Source organism: Poecilia reticulata, linkage group LG4, assembly GCF_000633615.1.
Source record: "Poecilia reticulata strain Guanapo linkage group LG4, Guppy_female_1.0+MT, whole genome shotgun sequence".
NCBI classification, from domain to species: Eukaryota; Metazoa; Chordata; class Actinopteri; order Cyprinodontiformes; family Poeciliidae; genus Poecilia; species Poecilia reticulata.
This window is the reverse complement of record NC_024334.1, coordinates 7,124,134-7,145,478: the sequence shown is the minus strand read 5'-3', so window position 1 is coordinate 7,145,478 and position 21,345 is coordinate 7,124,134. Positions and strand designations below refer to the sequence as shown.

The 21,345-nt window shown below is 36.2% G+C and overlaps 2 protein-coding genes across 4 annotated transcripts in view; one reads left to right on the top strand and one right to left on the bottom strand.

Annotated features, from left to right (window-relative positions):
* armc9 (armadillo repeat containing 9) overlaps positions 1-14,666 on the bottom strand; it is a 33,583-nt gene extending 18,917 nt beyond the window's left edge. Inside the window, exons 1-22 of one of the 2 annotated variants that reach the window (XM_008406811.2) lie at positions 14,481-14,666; positions 13,992-14,147; positions 13,674-13,799; positions 12,950-13,120; positions 12,381-12,536; positions 12,174-12,266; positions 10,817-10,841; positions 10,005-10,162; positions 8,843-8,941; positions 7,766-7,801; positions 6,406-6,440; positions 6,214-6,325; positions 5,705-5,797; positions 4,732-4,822; positions 4,086-4,209; positions 3,214-3,353; positions 2,470-2,546; positions 2,085-2,159; positions 1,691-1,781; positions 1,405-1,457; positions 964-1,062; positions 177-286 (exon numbers count right to left, since the gene is read on the bottom strand). In XM_008406811.2, coding sequence (XP_008405033.1) covers positions 177-286; positions 964-1,062; positions 1,405-1,457; positions 1,691-1,781; positions 2,085-2,159; positions 2,470-2,546; positions 3,214-3,353; positions 4,086-4,209; positions 4,732-4,822; positions 5,705-5,797; positions 6,214-6,325; positions 6,406-6,440; positions 7,766-7,801; positions 8,843-8,941; positions 10,005-10,162; positions 10,817-10,841; positions 12,174-12,266; positions 12,381-12,536; positions 12,950-13,120; positions 13,674-13,799; positions 13,992-14,066 — 2,039 coding nt within the window. In that variant the 5' untranslated portion in view covers positions 14,067-14,147; positions 14,481-14,666. The remainder of the gene's footprint in view (positions 1-176; positions 287-963; positions 1,063-1,404; positions 1,458-1,690; positions 1,782-2,084; positions 2,160-2,469; positions 2,547-3,213; positions 3,354-4,085; positions 4,210-4,731; positions 4,823-5,704; positions 5,798-6,213; positions 6,326-6,405; positions 6,441-7,765; positions 7,802-8,842; positions 8,942-10,004; positions 10,163-10,816; positions 10,842-12,173; positions 12,267-12,380; positions 12,537-12,949; positions 13,121-13,673; positions 13,800-13,991; positions 14,148-14,480) is intronic. The other variant, XM_008406812.2, reaches the window with a different exon arrangement.
* Positions 14,667-15,008: 342 nt separating this feature from the next.
* Positions 15,009-17,973, top strand: polr2h (RNA polymerase II, I and III subunit H). 2 transcript variants are annotated; one of them, XM_008406814.1, is made up of 6 exons: positions 15,009-15,179; positions 15,769-15,857; positions 16,164-16,247; positions 16,543-16,636; positions 16,743-16,826; positions 16,984-17,973. In XM_008406814.1, exons 2-6 carry the CDS (start codon positions 15,785-15,787, stop codon positions 17,099-17,101), a joined length of 453 nt encoding a protein of 150 aa, XP_008405036.1. In that variant the 5' UTR covers positions 15,009-15,179; positions 15,769-15,784; the 3' UTR covers positions 17,102-17,973. The 2 variants fall into 2 exon arrangements, with proteins under 2 accessions (XP_008405036.1, XP_008405035.1); XM_008406813.1 differs by having other exon boundaries at positions 15,765-15,857.
* Positions 17,974-21,345: the final 3,372 nt, after the last annotated feature.

The window sequence follows — 21,345 nt, the reverse complement described above, 5'->3', positions numbered from 1 at the left end:
GACTGTGCTGGTGTGAACTAATCGACCCTCAGAAGAGAAAGACCCCAGAAGTCAGGTAACTTTAATAAAATCTGAAATCACATAAAACATACTGGTGTCTTTTAAACAAAGACTTTGAATCAAAAAAAGATCTGACACCATAAAAATATGCTTTATGATAAATGAACTGAACTTACCCTGCATTTCGATGAGAACTCGGGGTGACTGGCCGTTGTAAGGGCTCATCAACGTTTGGGCATGCCAAAGGTGTTGACTTCCTCTTTACTTTCATCATGTTTGTCATGATCTACGACATAAGAGCCACATGCTAAACATTTTACCACAGTTATATATCTTTATTAATTAGAGGACGAAGACATTGTTCTGCACTGAACCTTTAGTTATTCAGAACCCTAAGTGCCACCGTGACTGTATGTAAACATTCATGTCATAATGTCTGCTGCTGACACACAGTGATGCCTGGCCCACGGTAATGCTTGCAGGAGCGTTACTATGTAAAGTTACCACATGAAGACATTTACTTAAATTTGTATACTGAATCAACTGGAGTTCAGATCAGGGTTAGAAGTTGATGTTCTCCAGTCTTCTGATGTATTTGCAACTGCTACAGTCTGAAACAAGATTCATTTCACATTTCCAAGAAACATGAATTATAGAGGTGTTTAATAACTGAAGTTAATGCAATCTGCCCCCCAAAAAGTTATAGCTGCCACTTTTTGAAGTGGAAACCCAACTTTAGCGTCATTGCACATGTACTTTGAGACACTGATGTAAAAATCTGTCTCACTGCAACCAAAAATATTTTCAACTTTAAGTTAAAGCAGGTGGTGCACCTTGAACACCAGCAGTACAACAGTCCAACAGTAAACGCTGTTCATCAGGTAAAGGCAAAGACGAGTTAAAAAAAAAAAGAGAAAGAAAATAGCATAATTAACTTAAAATTATGGAGCACYATTTTCCTACCCCAAGATACTCAGTGGTGAGCAGGGTCTCCCCAGACAGCTCCCTTTGCTGGGGTTGAAGAATTTCCTCTTTATCAAGTTCTATTTCCATTAAATCCTCCTGTAAAAATGTATCCACAGCAACAAGATCTGTTTACTGCCATCCCGAAGAACAACTTTATCAAAACATTCATTCTTTCACACATCTCCTGCCACCTTAATATAGAACCAAATGTTACTGATATATAAATATGTATTTATGAGATAAGGCTTGTGTTTGCTCTTTCTTTCATAAGGTTTCAGATTTATGTACAATCAGAAGAGAGGCATATAATGTAGTGGGTTTTTTTGGTATTCTGTCTTCTTAACCAGGTCTTGGTGGGAAAACAAACTTCTTCACTCTCAATAAGAATTTCATTTTGCTACATAAGTGTAAAAATATGAATACATCTAAATGCCTTACATCATTGTCATCCTCTTCTTCCTCATCATCTGACTCTGGTCCCTCTTCATCACCTGGGTTAAAAATAACACAAGGACTTAAAGAAATCCTCGACTGCTAAAATACTGAAGAGTAACAAATAAACAAACAAGAAAAAAAAAAACAGTTACATTTTGCAAACTATGTCTCAATATTGAGAGATGGTTTTCACAGAAGGAAAAGCCCCATCCACACTGATCATAAATGGTTGACTTTGTGTAGAATTGCCCATCGGATCTAAAGTAAACATTTATTTGAGTTAACTAACCTGAGTTGAGCTGCTTAATGATGAACTCAATCTGTCTGTTGAGGTCCGGGTTTTCCTCTCTGTTGTAACAACGAAGAATCTCCTCTACACTCTAAACATAAAGCATAGAGACAGATTCAAAGGTGAACACACAGGTAACGCTAAAGGTTATGCGAGCACTCAAAGAGAGTGAGTACGAACTAATAAGTGGTGATGTTGTTACATTTGCAGCATTTCTTAGCTGTATAATAAGTGTACTTTTTCAAAAATGAATCAGGGCACCATAATTTACATTGTAAATCTATTTTCATCTCCATACTTTCAAAAACACAAGGTCTATGTGCTGACATTAGGAAGGAAAATGGCCGTGCAAAGTCTTTTCTCCAAACAGACGATGGTATTTCTGCTATCTCACCATCTCTTTGGCTTCCTGTCGCACGGAGGGAATACACAGGATACTGTACAGAGCTCCATTCACATATGGCCGAATCTGAGGAAGGCACACCGACACMAACAAACACAAACTCTGTCTTAGAGATATTCAGAAAATTTGATTTGGGATCTAATTTAAATATGGGTTAAGCATTTTGTGTGGAGTAAAATATGCAATGAGAGGGAAACAGGAAACATTAACATCATGACTTCATTAGACTTAGGTTATTTAGGCCTGATAGCTAATCTACAGTGGCAAGRATTACTTTATTCATTTATATCGCAGCAGAAAATAACTTGTGTGTGTTATTTATAAAAGTGGTCCGTGAGTTTATTATTGTTCATGTGGTGACAGATGTGTAAATTACCTCATGGTTCTCATGTCCGAGGAGGTCAGTCAGAACTTTGAGCACATGCTTGGCGCTCTCCGCGCACTTCCTTTTTCCTACAAATGGACAGTTATTCAAAACAGACACTCAGATTCTGTTGAACGCTACATCACAGCAGTTTTTTTTGTCTGTGTCAAACAATGACTCCATTCCATCCAGTTCCATCAAGATTAATTACTTTGSTATTTCTAAATGTAGGATGCAGAGATACTAAACCTTTTGGTAAGTATATTCCTCCGATACTTTAAAGGTGGTCAACTCTGTTTGCTATTTCTTTTATTTTTTTTGGCTAAAGTGACCTCCATTTGACAGTGGTCAAGCAGGAAGGCAGGTTGTGGGAGAGGGGGGAAAACATGTGGCAAAGGTCAGTGGAACATGATTCGAACCTGTGACRGCCATGTCGAGGGCAAAGGCCTCCGTATACGGGTCACACGCCTTTAACATCAAGTCACTTTTACTGTTTGYGTATTTAAGTTACTGTTTGAGGTTATTTTAATATTAACATCTAAACTGTACCAGCAAGACTAAAACCAGGGGTTGATTCCTACAGTACAACTACAAACAGCAAGCTAACACTACATAATGCAGAAGTGCTGAAGCAACGTAATGTTTAGACGCTCCAGATATTTACTCTAGTGTTCTCTTAATGAACCTAGGTTTAGTTTTGTAACATCTGAATTGCAATAAGTATCTTTATCCACATYATGTTCTTCATTCTCTTACCTTTGGTTCGCAGACACAAGTTCATAAGMAGAGCTGCAGAATACTCCAGGGTGTAGTCACTGAGGCAGTCCGAGTCCTGCAGCTCRTCCACAAGCCAGCCAATAAGATCATCTTCGATCATGGCTGTCTGCTGGCTTCTCCTAACAAGGGCACCGCAATTATTCATTCTCATCAGCAAAGCCTAAATTCTAATAAACAGGACATTCATGTAAAAAAAAAAAAAAAAAGAGTTTCTGGATTCTAATGTAAATACCCTCTTCATTATTTAGAGTAAGAGTGTTATGAGTCTTATCTGCATTCATGATTTGATTCAAATTTACCTCAGAGTAACAATAACCAAGCTAATACCAAAGACCTGACCGATTTAAACTGAAATACGTTTCCATCTCTTCATGAGTCAATCATGATTTTAACTTTATGCAGTAGAGATATAAAACCTGAGTGTTTACATCAGCCAGTTTAGCAGATTAATTTATACTCTGAAAGCATTCAWGTTGTCATCCATCTGTCACCGACTGGCTTTATAGCTGTTCAATTTCTCTCCTTTATTTAATAAAACAGGCAATGTAGCTTTATGAGTGGAGACACTGAATGATCCTCCAGTGTGGAGCTAATCTSAGAAATGCATTGACTGAATGCATCTCAGCAGAATCTGAGATGAATAACATATTGAGCATGGTGCTTATATCTGAAGCACAGAAAGCATTTAAAAAGCCTCCAGGAGGATYGTGATGCTCATTGTCTTGTGCATCATTTCAGGTGATGTAGATCATGAATCTAGATTGAGCTGTATGATGGAAATTTAAATCTGTTTATTGTGAAACAACCTTCATTATGTTGTAACCATTAGAAAAAAACTGCAMATTTTTTACCTAAGACTGAGCTTCTGAAGGGCAACCAGAACATTTTCCCGAGTCATAGAGTCCTTCTCCTCCCTCCTTAGTGTTTTTGTCAGAAGCTTCAGAAGAACTGGAATTTGGGAGAGGTAAATCCGGCCTGTAATCATGAATAGAGCAGGCTATAAAAAAAAGTTTAGTTATCTTATGCAATCTTGAACATTTTCAAGTTTCTCCAAAATTATGAAATTACATTCAGTTTAACTAAATTACAACTATCAGCAATAATTCGGAAAACAAAATACTTGTTAAACTTAAGCTAGTAAGTCTTTACTCCTATGAAAACAACACAAACTCCACAAAAACWGTGTATTTTTTAACCAAACCTGATCAGAGCCACAAGTCAYACTAATTCCATACTTGGCATTAGTATGACTTGGTTGATTTGGCTGGATCATATGCTAATCCTTAAAAGTTTCCCTGTAACAGAGACAGAAAACTTTACTCCAGCCTCTTTATAAACTGCTTTTCCTTATTATTTGCATTCTGCCRCAGAGTATCATTAGTGGTTTCAGTCCTGAGGTCTTCAATCAATCTACATTTCCACAAGAAAGCTTAACGAGGCTATGACTCATATTACCAAGAAATGAAGAGGCAAAACCAAAGGCTATTAGGAACGTACCCTCTGCAAGGGAAGCAAATGCATTGATGAGACGGGCAGTGTATTGACGGACCACCTCGTTTGCTGACTTCATCAAATGAAGCACAGTTTTCTAAGACAAAGGAAAAACCAGAGTCATTTCTTTGCATGTGGAAAAAAAAACAAACTTACGAGCAACCACTCTGAAGTTGCTGTTGACTTTTCCTCTTAAGTCAACATCATCTAAATAATCTGCAAGAGTCTTAAAACATTTGCATTCATCTCAAGGTTCAAGTGGACGGTAAAAGTTTGCATGCATGCATTGTTACTTGATCACCCTCCGGCAGTATTGCATTTGTGTTTTCAGTTTGCATTTTTACTACTAATTTAAATGTAATATAAACAAATTCMATTTTCATCCAGGGGTGGGCAACACAATGATCTTAAATCAAGAATAATTMAAAAGAAAATAGTGACAAGCTCCCAAAATAGATCAGGTTGTCTGTAAGTCACATTCTTTACACATTGAGTTTCATGCTATTTAAAAATAAAATAGTAATTGAGTTGAATAATTACCAGCATTAGTACAGTTATAGTGGAAATTAATATAAGCATTAAAAACTTTTTGATCGTCCATCAAAAGCATCATCTCAGATGCGACGCAGAAGACGGGAGCAGAGGCCAAAAAAAAAAAAAAAGGCAGCAAAACTTAAATCAGCACAGAGCATCAAGTGATTCATGACGCTAAACTGGACTTTAGAATTGCACAGGGTAGGCTTTTTAAAGAGGTTTAGTCCTCTCTACATACAGAGTGAAATTACAGGGCAGATGGTATATTCCTGTATTAGTGTTAGCATGTCAAACATTCGCCATAAAAGCCCTATTCAGGTATTAAACGCTCTGAACTTCAGATAGYATGACATTAATTCAAGCAAATAAGACTTGTTATAATCGTAAACATTTGCTTTAGGATTTCTATCCAATTCAAGCATTTCCACAGAAACTGCTGGCCCACCGTGTTGGTGCTGTAGCGTCCCAGCAGGTCGTTACTGATGTAGGCTTGAAGCACCGTGTCCCTCTGTTCGCCAGGGAGTGAGCGAGTTATTCTCTACACAAACAGAATTCAACGATTAAAAAGTCTTCATCCATCATGTAAATAAGATAAATATCATGCTATGTTTAATTCAGTTACTACTTAAGCTCTCATGGTACTCTTTGTTATGCTCAAAAATTGCAATGTGTAATAAGATGATAATAAACATCCCTTTTAGAAGAAGAGCTGTTGCTACTTCTACCAAGGGGACAGTTTCAATGTGTGCGGATCATCAGCGATTAATTAAAAAGGTTAGACTAAGCTGAAGGCTGAAATAGTTCCGTTCCTGCTGACAAAAAGAAATGTAATAGCATGCAATCATTTGACAGACACAGCGAACAGAAACGACATGGACTCAAACGACATGAAAAAAGGAAATGAAAATTAATCTGCAACGTAGCGATATAAGAATCTCCTAAAACCCTTCCTACCCAGCGCAGAGCCTGCAGCAGGAGACACTTCAGTCTGTCTGAGCCGACAACCAAGTCGTTCTTCAGTTTGTCATAGTCCAGAGAAGGCAGCATTGGCACCTCCTTAGGCCTCCTGTGTGTCAATGATTTATTTTGACATTTTAGGATCCAATCAAATAAACTGCACAAAAAAATGTATAATTAAACACTTACTGTAGTGCAATAGATGCACGTAGCATGGACGAGGCCTAAAACAGGAAGTACATGGAAAAAAAAAACCAAGATGTTGAGTATATTTTAGGACATTTATTGTTTCAGTCTAATAACCATGATTTTAGTTTAGTTTACACAAAGCAGAACATAAAACGTGCAAGTGTTCAAATTATTCCTGTAATCTTCATTTCATGTAGTTTCCTACAGCTAAGTTGTTAGTATAATATAATACATGCATTCATCATGCCTTATCGGAACATGCTGGACACTGATATGCACAGTGCAGGGGTTTGTGGGTAATATTGTCCATGCAGTATGCAACATTCAGGCAAAGAACCATCACCAAACAGGTGGGGTAGTGTCCTCACAGCTGTTGCATCTCAGTTCAAATATATAATAAAGTATAATGAATAAACTTTTGACAAAAAGCAACATAATATGGCCCAAGACAAGGAAACAATCTGAACGTGTCTGTGGAAACAGCGTGAAATGTATTTTTAACCTGAGGGAAATTAGAACACTGTAATAACTTTTTTTTCTGCTTTTTTTCAATAGCCTCCAAAAGAAACGAGATTTAGCGACACATAAAAGRAATATTCAGGAGATACTGAAAATGCTAATCCCGGAGGTAAATAAAAGTCTCCGCAAACTAAAAAATTCACAGATGAATAACAACTATTTTTATTTCAAATTTACGTGATTAAAATTGATGTAACAAAAAAAAAAAAAAGAAAAATTGAAAACCATGTGAAAGAAAAAGAGACAACTAAAAATGATAATCCTTGTCCATGTTGCCTGAAGAGTTCACCGTTGTGTACAATCACTTCAAATCATCCAATTCAACGACCGTTTAAAAACCACATGAATTATCATTCTGGCTATTCAGTCTTTAACTGTGTCCATCTTCTCTGTGACTTGACCTGGAAAATGATGAATGTTACTACTCTCATTAAAGTTTTTATTTAACATGTTAAAAAAAAAAAACATTACCAAAGAACCTAACAGGATAAAAACTGAAACTGCTTTTAAAAGAGACACAAGCAAGAGGTGAACAAATGGGACACAATATTGAGGTAGAGTCTGAAAGACACTCTGGCCTCATAACCGGTCTAACAAAAGGATCCTTAAGCAGACATACAGAGACACATCTTTTTAAACTAGGGCAATCTAACAGAAAGAAGAAAACAATATGGAAAATTGAGCATAGGGTCAGGGAAAGAAATTAATTCATGTTGACAGAGAGCAGTTACATTTTATGATGTGAGGGGAGACGATACAGAGTGGAACAAGCAAGATGGACGGTAGGGACGGTAGGGACAGAAGGGACGATGGAAGAAAAAGATGTAAACATGAAACTTACATAGCCATCATCATAGGGACTCATAGAGTAATATCCCTTTGTGGACAAAAGCATCACACACAAAGAAAACACACACAGTAAAAAAATGGCTCGTTCAGATCAAACCATACAAACACAAGATTTCACAGGAGGAATACAACAATACGTCAAAGACCACTGACTGCAAGCACCACTATGAGGATAGAAACTCTTCTGTAAAGGCTTAAAGTGGGGAAAGCAGGTTAAGACCTTGTCCACATGTAACCAGGTTTTCTTTAAAACAATGTAGCATAAATTTGGAATCATGTTAATGCTAGTATGTGGACGTAGAAGAGTATTTATGCCCTGTGTATTGGCAAGGATAGCTAACCGCTGAACTCCAATCGCTCTTTCTCCTTTGCAACTCAACGTTTTGGAGCATTGGGATTGCAAAAACAAAATAGCAAAAAGCATCTGAACCAATGTAAAAAATCAGCATCTCTGATTACTATGCAATTTTACCATTGCATAGTAAAATGGTTTTAATGGTCACATAGATGACATCAGTCCTGCGTCTCTTGTTGTTTACTAGACGGTAATGCGCTGATCTCTAAACTGTCATTAGTTTTTTGTGGCACCACACACACACACAATCCACTGGACAGCAAAGTTTTTATAATCTGAGTAACTACACATTGTAAATTGGCACCAACCCTAGTCTAGATTAAGCCTAAGCCTCTTGCGGTGAGTCACAATGAAAGGCAAAGACAGTTCCTCCCTTTTTACTCTCACTTGTGTATTTTCAATATGYAATTTTCCAAGTTTTTCTGTATGAACAAAGCCAAACTAGGATCTCGGTTCTGACTTGCCGGATACATCCCGACTTATCGCTGACGGTGGAGTGTGCAAACAGAGACACCCACCATATTAGTTAGTAATCCTTATGTGYTTTTCAAACACCGCGTCAGTCCGACCAGCCCTGTCTGACGTGACTACTGACTGCCCTCGCCCATGTGGCTTTTACGACGCGCTTCATAAAGCCTTGTTCCAATCTTTGATGAAAGCGGTGGAATAGAAAAAGGGATATGAGTAATAGCTGTGGTTGTGTGTGGTTCTTACAGTGCCAGGCCTTGTGAAGTCCGTGCTCTGAACAGCACTTTGCCTCATCTGGCTGCTGAATAGGCGAACGCACACACTCTGCAGATACTCAGGGGAAATCTGCAAAAAAAAATACACAAGGTCCTTTTTACGTTAATATCTGCTCACTGGAATATGTGTTTTTGTTAAAAAATTAGGATTCAAAATAATACTATTAAACACAAATGACTTGTTTCCGTACTGCTCTTTACTTTGCAATTGCAAAAAAATAAACCCAAAGCATCATGTGTAGTCTTTTGTATATGCAGCATGTACACTGAATACAAATATAAACACCCCATGTCAAATATAAGAGTTATATGAACATTTGGGTTACGCAATATATAGAGAAATTCAAAATATATTTTCAATAGTTTATTACTGATCTTCATATCGGCAGTGATAACATCGTGGTATGGACATTTGTCGCGGATTGACAGTCCTTTGAACATGATACGGGTCAGGTTGAGGAATTWAATTTTGACCAAATTGGCTTCTTGTAGGCGGTTATGGACAGTCTGAGGTGTGATGTGTCTGTTGTGCAGACCAATAGTCTCATCAGCTGTGTGTGTTGCTGGTCTTAACCGATCCCGCAGACGGACGAGCCGGACGTGGCGATCTTGTGCTGGAGTGGTCATACGTGGCTCACGAAGATGAGGTTGATTTGCAGTAGTGCCAGTCTGTTAGAAAGAAACTCTTAAACGGCCTATGGTCCGATAATGGACCTTGAGCCGTGCAGCTAATGCTCTGGTGGACATCCCGGCATCCAACATGCCAATGGCACGCTCCCGCATAACTTGCGACAGCTGAGGCATTATGACTTGTGACTAAATTTGACATTTTGGGGWAGCCTTTGATTGTCCCAGTCCAAGGATTGTCCAGTTGTTGCTCATTTTGTCTGATCACCCAGTGGACATGCCCTACCCATGCACTGAGTAAAAAAAGACAACTCACCGAGTAGCACTCACTGATAGCAAGTTGGATTAAAAATTATACACAAATCAAGAGAAATATTACTTTTGTGCAGTAAAATGTCAGCAAATGCTCATTGACAGTTGTTAACTCCACATGGCAACAATATTTGACATGGGTCGTTTATGTTTTTGTTCAGTACATTTTTAAACATGCAATCRGCCCAGCCTACCATTTTTCCACTGACAGTGGCCTCCAAAGAGTCGACCAGCTCAGCAGTGATCCCAATAAGGTTATGGTAGTCAGTTTTGACCTTGTTACACTTCCGTACGTAGCTGGAGATGCGTCGCTCCGACTCAGCCAGCTGAAGCTGCAACTGCTGCATGGCTTCTGTGTGGTCACACAAACACAGTCAGGCTGAGGTTGCAGAACCTCTGCTCCAGGGGCAAATAAAAAAAATGTGCCATTGCCTCTGAAATCTAGTATTATAAATTGGAATATAAAAAACACCCGATTGATACTTTTTAAATCAAACAACTGTTTGCACTAAATACTTCACAATTAAACATTGTACTTAAGTCAGTATTTACCTACTCAAATCTTTCATTACAACCATTTAAAATGGTTGCAAAATTTAGCGTCTACAACAAATATTAGTACAAGCCACAGAGGGTTTATCCACCTTTGTTGCTTTTTGAATCACAGACTGGGAGGATAAAATACTAAYTCCACTAATCCAACAGATGCCTATGTGGTTAATATTACTTAAACACAAAACAAAACCGTAAATGGGATTTATTTGTCGTAAATTTTGAAACACAGCTTTAGACCTTCTATAATCTAGTAGGTAGGTATTTTCATGAAAGAAACACTTTCCTTGTGTTAAGCGTCATCAATCATGAAAATTTAGACAATCTGAAAATCTATACAAAACTGTATTATCTCCCAACCAGTTATATACAGTCAACAGTGGACATCTTTTCACAAACAGAAAGATATATCAAATAATATTGGAATCTTAATGTATTTGACACAAATATTCACCTTTCGTAGTTCTTCCACCCTCCTTCTGCATAATGTTTATTAAAGAATATACATGGATTCTAGTAAAGAAGCTAAACAGCATTTATTTCTTCATTTTCATATTTGAGTGGCTAATCTGGAAGTAAATGCATACAATCAGTTTAAAAGTATATACGTCTTGCATAAGATAAAAAAAAAGAGTCAAAAAAGCTCATAATACATTCTGTTTGAGTAAGAAAAAGTCATAGATGTTTGTACAGTAATAGTTTGTATATCTTGCTATGGGATGAGATGAAAGATAGAGTCAATATTAGCTTACATTACCTATAAATCAGTGACGCATAACAAATGCCCTTTTGTCGCCAAACTGGTCTAATCCAGCGTTTCTATAACACAACATTTTAAATATACTACCTGCATTTAAAGATTTTTCTTGTAAAGCATGTTTGGTATTGGAAAAGCTTTACATTAGTAAAATGTATTTTTAATTTTYTGGGATTTTTTTTGTCAGAACTATTTGCTATTTTGATKATATGAGACCTAAATAAAATATGGYAAAGTAATTACAAATTCAAGCATAAAACATGAACCATGGTGCAAACGAGGTYTATAGTTGGGAACGCCCATTGTTTATTACTATTTCTTCTTAGGCAAATGTCCTCCAAAAAAAGATTTCTTCAAAATAAATGTGGATTTTTTGCTAATTAAAATTTATAGTATTTTTAAGAAAATCTTAAGTAATAGCTGTTCTTTTAAATTTTACTATAAAAGAGCCTCATAACATATATTTATCAATTTATTTCGGAAGAGCTTAAGCATWATCCAGGTTTATTAAATGTCACAATTATTAGTTCTCTTCCTTGACCCAGTTAATCATTAATTAACTGGGTCAAGGTACTATGTATTAACCTACATAGTACCTCAAGTCTCAAATAATGTAGAAAATAAAATAAACATATTTGTTTATGTCTGAGGACATAAAATACCAACTACAAGCCACAAATAAGTATCTTGGCTACAGTTATATTTTTGCCATGAAATGTGTCAATATTTAACTAACAAACTACACTTTGTAATAATCATCTTTATGAATACATTGACAGGAGTCATTTGCAGAACTGTTTGCACTCTGACACATTTTGTAAGCAAAGATGCCTTTTTATTAAGACTATTAAAACCCTTTACTCTGAATGCAGGGCTTTGAGATCACTGATGAAAACAACACTAACCTAAGCACACCTAACCAAAGGTTCACGTGCAGTCAGAGGATTCTCACTATGAATCCATAGCCAAATGTTCAAATACAGGAAGAAACCTGCCTCAGCAGCACGCTGACAATTTTCTCAGAGCCAATAGATGAGGCACAGAAAAAGGATACATATAAAGTCAACAGCCTTGGAATCTTAGACGATTTTAGAGTCACTGACAGGAACTTCTCCAACTTGTCCTTCAACTGTGGCATCCAGGAATCCTAGTTAAAAAATTAAGACATATTAGAATGATTATAAAGAATGTTTGAAGGTGGTTATGAGAAAAAGAAAAAAAAAAACATGAAAAGAAATGCCTTTTATAACAGTTTGAGCACCTGAAAGAGATCTTTAAAGGAAGGGTGAATGGTTGGATTGGGAACAAAAGGCAAAGCGTAATAAGACAAAAACTCAGTAGTCTGGCTCAGAGCTGATCCACGAGTTTCAAGGTACTGCTTGAAAAGGAAAATCCTCTCCTCAAATTCAGCTCGGTCCTGCAGAGAGATGACAGTTGGTCAGTTACACTATTTATTTGAAACTAATAGCTGAATGTCACAGAAGCAGATTATATTATTTAAAAAACTGTTCCTATTAGCTAAATGACTCTCGACAGTAATGGTAACAAACACTGAATGAAGGAATTAAAACGATGTAAGCAGCTCTAACTATAGCTCATAATTTTCTAAATAGCAATATACGATTTAATTAGACTTTAGCTAATTAGAGTCATACTGGCTAAAAGAGTGAAAGATGTGCTGGAAGTTAGGAAAACAGTGCATGACCAATGTGCTTGGCTTAAAAAGAGAATGTGGCACCACCTAGTGAACACTTTCGATAACTGCACATTATGTATAATTACGTCATTACTTCTTGCTCAAAAAATAAATAAAACTATAAATCTACATACTTGTCTACTTGGGTGTGTCCTCAGTGGGTAGACAGTGAAGTGGATATGAAGGTAGAACTCAAGGTTCTGTGCTTCATCACTTGAGCCTTTTACTGCTGAGGGAATGTTTTCTGCCCAGAGATCAAAGAACACTTTGTGGTCGCCATCATCAAAGGAGCTCAGAAGATCTTCCTGAAAAAGTCAGATTTAAACACAAGGACATTTGAATAAGTAAGAACTTAGATGGGGAAACTTGGCTTTGTGCATATTTAATTGCATATCGCACCATTAAAATAGAATAGACATATATTGGAATATTTGGAAATGTTGTCTCACAGTGGGGAAAATCCAGTGTACCAGCAACAAGTTAAATAAAAATAGAAGCATGCATGTTCAAGCTAAGGCAATGCAAATATAAAAACAGGACAATTAGAGAGAGAGACYGTACAATAAGGGCAAATTAACAACATTAAAAAAAATAATTCTGCACAGTTATTAAAAAATAGAATAATCAGATCAAAACAAATGTGCTACAAAGTACGGGCATTTAAAACGTTCAAAATGTGCGTGTGTATTTTTGCATAAAACACCAGTTTCTGCTAGCACCAATCCACAAAGTCCACTTGAATCTGTGCCCTACTTCTTACTAATCTTCCTATTTGATGACAGTCTGCACCACCACATATGATAAATTACCACAATGGAACAAAAACTTCCTCAACCGTTTCATTACTGGATCATGTACCTGGATGACACGGGTCTTTGAGTCTCTGAGAGCGCTTCCACGAGGCTTCGACACAAGCTTCCCTTTGGTTTTGCACTCCTTGTCAAACGTTTGAATGGTCTCTTCAAATTCGTCAAAGTTAAGGTACTACCAAAGAAAAACAAAAATAAAAATAAAGTTCAAATAAACTCACGTGCGGGACATACAACATACAAAATGTGTCTGCAAATTTTATGAATTGCCAATAGTTTGTACAATTCTAAATTAGGTTTCACATCAATTCAAATTCAAAAATACTTCATTAATGCCAATAAAGTGTGTGCTGCAAAAATGTGGTACCTCTTTGATCATCCCAAGAAGGTCAGCTTCAGTTGCCAAGATGTCCCCCATCTTGGCTCGCTCCCTAGAACTCATGCGAGTACCAGAAATGTTCAAACCCCAAAGATTTCTGCTTTCATAAATCGTGTATGGAAATCAAAGTAGCATTGTTGTAGGCTGCAAAGACAGGACAATTCATTACGATTTATAGCAAGTCAAAACAAAACAGCGCACATACAAACACTAAATCGTTACTGTACACCAAATAAGAAATGTTTGGTACAATCAATCATAAACCGATTACTTAAGTTAAGTATTTGGGTTTTGTGTCCTTATGGTCATTACATAGTTCTCGATTTTAATCAAAGCTGCAAATACGCCAGACAATTCTCGCAACATCTCATCTCACTGTTTTCCCTCTGATGAAGCTAAACATCTTCGTCAACTTTAACATATTGTCCAAGCTAGCTAATCAATAACGTTACTTGAGGATATTATCGTTATTCTTACCTCATTCGCCCATCGCTTATTGGAATTAATCAGATTAGAAATCCTTATTCTATGCATCAATTCGTAACTAAATTGTATTAAACACATTTTCGACAGGGCTTTGTTCGCCCCTTTTTTTCCCTAAATTTCAGTCAGCTAACGATTAGCTAGCAACTGTACACAGAAAGGACGCTAAAACTACTTAGCAACCAGATGAAGCCGGAAAATTGAGGTAAATGTCGTAAACACCGTTTGAACACGCTTATGTTTTATCCCAAAAAAGTAATAAAATTATTATTCGAAAAATAAATGAAACCACACCTAAGTTCTGTTAAGGGTTTTTTCTATTTATTCAAATTAGAACGTGGAATACACTTGTAACATAAAACTACAAAGAATATATAAAATTGTTGAGGTTAATCTATATTTGTCAATATTTAATTACTGTCTCTGAGTTGACTGGTTTTTGTGTAATTTTCAATATTTTTGTCATTTTAAATCGCACCACTTTTTTTATGTTATTTTGTGCCCGGAAGTACTTCCCGTGTCAAAGGTTGAGCACATTGTTCCTCCGCGGGTATTATGGTTGAGATAGTTATGAATGAAATAGCATTGTGTTAACAAATTTAGTACTTATATTCAACACTTGGGGCCTTTCAACCACCCGGAGTGGCTGTAGTTTTATTGTGCTTATAGTCTATTTTAAGAACAGCGTTTGTGGTAAGTATAAAAAATGGTCTGGGCAGCCTGCTAAAATTAGCATTTAGCTTGAACATAGCAGCAGAAGTTGTAGTTATAATAGTAGTAAATGTATTTGTACGGGTGGCGTAAGGAATACGTAGCTCTGTAAAATAAGATGTTGCAAGTCCAAATATTGGTTGAAAATCTTACAATTAAATCTTAATTTATATGTTATCAACTTTACACACCRCGGGTAATCAATGCAAAAAAGCAAGAGTCGGAGTAAAAATATCATATTCTGCTGAGATCTCCAGCTTCGTTGTTCTGTAATAATCTGAGATGTTTGAGGGGATTTTTTCAGGCAGACCAACAAACAGGAAATTACAGTAGTCAAAAAGAGACAAAAGCATGAATGCTGGTTTGAGCATCAGTGAAAAATACAATTGATTTTACCCAACACCAAAAAAGAAGACTGTACATTTTTAGGCGTCATGATTTTTTGTAAATATCTATTTCATTTTCTGTATACATGTTGTTGTTGTAAATTGTGTCCTCTTGTTGATGCTAGATATCTGTTGTCTGGTGTTTTAATTTTTTGTATTTATTTTATTTTATCTCTTCCAGGAAGTCAGACTTAACACAAAATGGCTGGAATTCTGTTTGAAGATATCTTTGATGTAAAAGACATTGATCCAGATGGCAAGAAGTTTGACAGAGGTATGTGAGATGAAATTTAAAAAAACCACACAAGAGGGAAATGAAACAAAAGTGCATAATATAAGGCATACACGCCTTTATTAGTAATGTTAATTATAATGTCATTATTAATATAATATTATTAATAATAATATAGTGTTATTATTTATGGAAAACCTATTTGAGCAGCATATTTGTAAAGAATGRAAAATCTAAATCTTCTAGAAAACTTAATTGTTTAAAAGTGTGTCTCACTACCRCACATATATTTTTACACAGCATATGTTGTTTACCTGATTTTTTGTTTGTTTGTTTGTTTGTTTTAAGTGTCTCGACTACATTGTGAAAGTGAATCTTTCAAGATGGACCTCATCTTGGATGTGAACATTCAGATATATCCTGTTGATCTTGGTAAGATCTTAACTGCTTTTGTCCAAGATGGTTGTTATAAAAATCCTTATTTTGAAATAATGTTATCTGGTTAATTAGAAAGCTTTTTTAACAGTTTTGCATGTACTTAAAAAAAAAATCTGATGTCAATTGGTTTTTATTAAGGTCTAATGGGTTGATTTGGTTTTATTTCTCAATTGCTCAAACTASATGTGTAAAAAAATCCCAGGTATACAAATTTAATCCAGAGTAAACCTTTGTCAAGGTCAAGACAACAATGTCATCATTCTCTCATTTCATTTTCTATGTCTTTAAGGTGACAAGTTCAGACTGGTGATTGCCAGCACATTATATGAGGACGGAACACCAGATGATGGAGAGTACAACCCTCAGGACGATCGGCCGTCTCGGTAAGGCATTTTCCACCGCATACATTTCTGCATGTTAATGTAAGTAAGCAACACCTTGCTGTTTGCTGTTTGMAGTTTGTACTCAGAGTTACATTTGATTTTGTAGGGCAGACCAGTTTGAGTATGTGATGTATGGAAAGGTGTACAAGATTGAAGGCGATGAAACATCAACTGAAGCGGCGACACGTCTGTAAGTAAACTGGTAGTGCAGCATGAGTGAGTGACAGTGACATTAAGTCAAATGAAGTTATTTAGTATGCATAATGCAAAACATGAAATTCGCATGAAAATGTGGCAAATATGTCTAGAACAAAAAAAGTAATTGTATGATGCGCTTATGCTTTCAGCTCTGCCTACGTGTCTTATGGAGGTCTGCTTATGAGGCTGCAGGGAGACGCCAACAATCTTCACGGCTTTGAAGTGGACTCCAGGGTCTACCTTCTTATGAAAAAGCTGGCCTTCTGAGCACCGGTCTACTCCCCCACTGCACTCTGCTGTCATCTATCTTTGAAGTCATAGTGAAATTCACATCTCTACGTCTGGAGCAATTTAACAGAAGGATAACATGGACTCTATTGGAAAAATATTTTTGGAAACATTTTCTATGTGTCTTGATTCGCAAAAATGCTTCAACGAGACATAGTACAGACTCAAGGCTTTGGTAAAAGTGAACAGATACAATCTCATGCTCAAGCAATTGTAAATAAATATTTCTTTTATAAAAATAATATTTAGCTGATGATCAATCTGGATAATGTTTTTGTTTTGTGGCTTGGTGACCATTTACCAGGGTTTCTGCACAGTCTTGATTTCAACTCTGGATGGAGCTTTTTGTAGTGTATATTTTACAACTAATAGAAACATTCAAAGTACCAGACATTTGCATAAGGATTTTGATCCAATGTGGGGTTTATTGTTTTTTTTTGTGTGTTTTTTTCATCTCAAAACCTGCAGATATTCACCTTAAACATCATATTTATTTGGATTTTTAACAGCATGACACCAGCGACACTTGCTGATAATAGTGAGATGAAACATAAAAAATGTCATCTGAGACATTTTCCTCCAATTCAGAAGTTTTGTTCAAGGGGATGACGGTTGATATAATTTAAGTTCGTATTTACAGAATTCATTTTCAGATGTTACATTTTCACAACAACCATTTTGTTYATTTCACATATAGACAAACCACTCAACTTAAAGGTTTGTAAGATYGACTTTGAATATTAAGTGGCGTGGCCACGAAAAATTCAAGATGGGGACAAACTGAAATTCTGTGATGCTGGGGACTGCAAATTAAATTAAAGGCAAGAAAAAGCAGCTATTGTGCACAAACAGAGCTGYGCAAGCCTGTGGTAATGAATGTCACCGGACAGAGAAGAGTTTCCAGTGACTCGCACATTCCTGATAAATGCAAGTAAAACTTGATTAACATGGAATTTTCTGATGGTGTAAAACAGGCCTGCATGCACATAATGTACAACAATATATCAGTTTTAAATTAGAAATACTTGAATTTWTCAGCTGGAAGTTAATGAATCATAACATCAGATTCTCATATTCACACTAGCTTTGCGCATAAATTTKAATGCATTTACTCTAACGTGTTCAAATGGGTCCAATACATTTCTTTACAATAGTATTCACATTTTCTACATAGTRTCTGTGAATGGTATTCTCAATTGGCATTAAGTCTGGTTACAGATTGTAGCATGGATACACCTRTCCTAAAACACTATTGTTGTTTGGAGGATATTATTACAGTCACCTCAAGTCTCTAACAGGGTTTTTATATCTGTGGTTGTCCATACCTAAGTATTATATCGTGCCTGTTTGCTGTGTTGATGAAGGTGTTTGTGCACAACCACTCCCTAAGAGACATTTTAGCACACACAGAACAACAAAATATAATTACACACAATTTGAATTTATTTACTAATTGGGTTGCTTCTGGAAGTATGCTGGTTGCACTTTATGTTTTTGGGGGGCATCAGATTAAATGGGGCAGAATTCATTTGCACACCATACTTTTCTGACGGTTATTTGAAGAACATTTATTTTCATTCCACAGCCATGTGTTAATTTGCAATGGTCTGTCATATAAAATCACAATATTATGCAAAGGAAACATACAAAATAAAATGTGAAAAAGTTCAAGCAGGAATACTTTTGCTAGGTACTGGAAGCACTAATATCAGCCGCCTTAAAAAAATCCCACAGTATTTTGTTTACGTTATTGTGCACTCACAGTTTTTGAAACAAAAATATTACAATGACTGATGAGTCTAATGTGATGACAAAATTAATTAGATTACAGATTTACAGGGATGTCAAACTCCAGTCCTCCAGGGCCACTGTCCTGCAGTTTTTAGATGTGCCACAGGTACAAAAACGCTGGAATGAAATGCCTTAATTACCTCCTTCYTGTGTAGATAAGTTCCCCAGAGCCTTGCTAATGACCTAATTATTCTATTCAGGTGTGGTGCAGCAGAGGCACATCTAAAAGTTGCAGGGCAGTGACCCTCCAGGACTGGAGTTTGACACCTAAAACATTTTCATATTGGTGAATTTTGTCAGTTGTCWWGTTTTTCAATGGTTACTTTCAGAGACTCCATTCAAATGCATTCAAAACGCATATGAATGCTTATTTATGAAAACAGGAATGAAAATTCAGGTTACACTTTGGGATGTCATTAGTTTTTGCGCTGCCGGAAGTGATGTAATCTGCACGAAGGCAGATTTATACGCGTTTAGTGCTGTATGGATTGGTTGCGGTAAGCAGGATCTGTTCTGAGAGTTTCCATATTTTTTTTTCAAGTTACTTTGTGCTTATTAGCGGCTCAGAAAAGCAAACACAGTGCGCTCTTGGTGGTTTTCTTTCTCCTGTCTTTCGGCTCCCGACAGATTTAGGATCTCATCTCCGTCGGCGTTAATTGGAAGCACCCGGCACTCAGGATTATTTCAGCAGAGCTTCATTTAGGGACGACGATGTCTTGAAAAGTCAGTGAAAGAAGATCAAGTCGGCCACAATGGACTATCAATATAAAAAGAAGCTGACATTCTCCACCATTGGACTCATTTTTCTTTTTAGCGGTGTGGAATATGGTAAGATGTTTAACTGCTCACTGACGCTCCGTATTAGGGGGGAAATGACATTAGTGTCTGAAAATGAGTATACCACTTTTTATTTTGACTAGAGTCTTTGTGTGTGTGTGTGTGTCTTAGTCTGCAAAGACGCTAGTTGACTATGCCGTTTTGAAAGGTATGGAAGTGGATTTGATTCAATTTAAATGCCATGCTCCATCTTCGGTTGCCATATCMCATCTTGGGTACAAGTTAAATTTTAAGTTTTTATCTGAACTAATAAACGAACAAAAAATGTATTTATTGTTTTTAACTCTACACATATATTCCTAGATTTTGAATTTAAATCGGAGCTGCGGCTTAAAAAATGCAACTCCCATTTATATTTTTAAACAAAATAATGCACACGACGTCACAAACTGATCACGTTTAAATTGAATTAAAAATGACCCTAAATATCTAGCTCGACATCCCCCAGGATCTTTTTTTTTTTTTTTTTTTTAATAAATTTCACCATTTTGTTTCTTGATTTGTAATATTTGAAGAAAAATGTTTTATACTCGAATGTATGGATTGTTTACAAAAATCCTAGAAAGATCTAGAATCTTCACTCAGGATGGAAAAAATACATAATTTTGAACTGGAAAATTTGTGGGAACATGGTACAAAAACAGGAAAAACGAGGCCCTAAAGCAAAAGTTTTAGCTCTGGACTTTGCCTGGGCCATTGCAACACTTTGACGTCTTGCTTTTTTCAGTCAGGCCCTTCTAGCTTTGCTGCTGTCTTACTGCATGGCCCAATTTGGCTTCAGCTGTTACACACGTTGAGTCAAAGACTGACAGATGCCCAAATCCTGTGGCTAAAAAAACTATTTAAAAACATTTTCTAATATCAAACAGTTGGTAAAAGAACTTTATATACATCTATATTACTTGGCTTTTACAAAATATGTCACTAATGTTAAATATTTTGTACCAAATGCTGCTAACCTTTTGTTATGGAATCAATATGGCTKTGTTACGGGCTTTAAATAACACATCTGGACTTAAATCTTTGTGCAACTTGAAACTCTTTAGAGTGAGTAAGCAATTTCAAAGTCCTCAGTTCATATATAATAAGGGATGTACAAGTAAAATTTGGAGGTAAATGTAGAAGTGTTCTACAGTTCCTCAGCTAGGATGAAGTTGATCCAGATGACTTGATTACTTCACGGAAATGTCAAAATTTGAGTCGACAAGGTACTACTTTTTWAAAAAACATTTTTACAGATAATTAAATGCATATATATCTATAAAACTGATTGGCTTGAGGTTTATACTTCATCTGTACAGATGGACATTGGTGGAGAACAAGATGCCCTTTTAGAGAAGTTTGATTGCASTTCCCTCAGCAGAATATAAATTGATAAGATTTATAGTTGCTACATAATGACATCAACTATACAGTTATTTTATCCCCACCTCTTTTTTCTGTGGAACTGATGGTTTTAACACGAGACTTGTTTTTCTTTTAACGTAAAGATGATCTRCAGGTATCTGTAAAGCTTGTTCATTAAGATTATCAAGATAAGTATTTAAATTTGTAAGTTTAACTCAACAAATATAAAGAACACTTTCAAACTAACA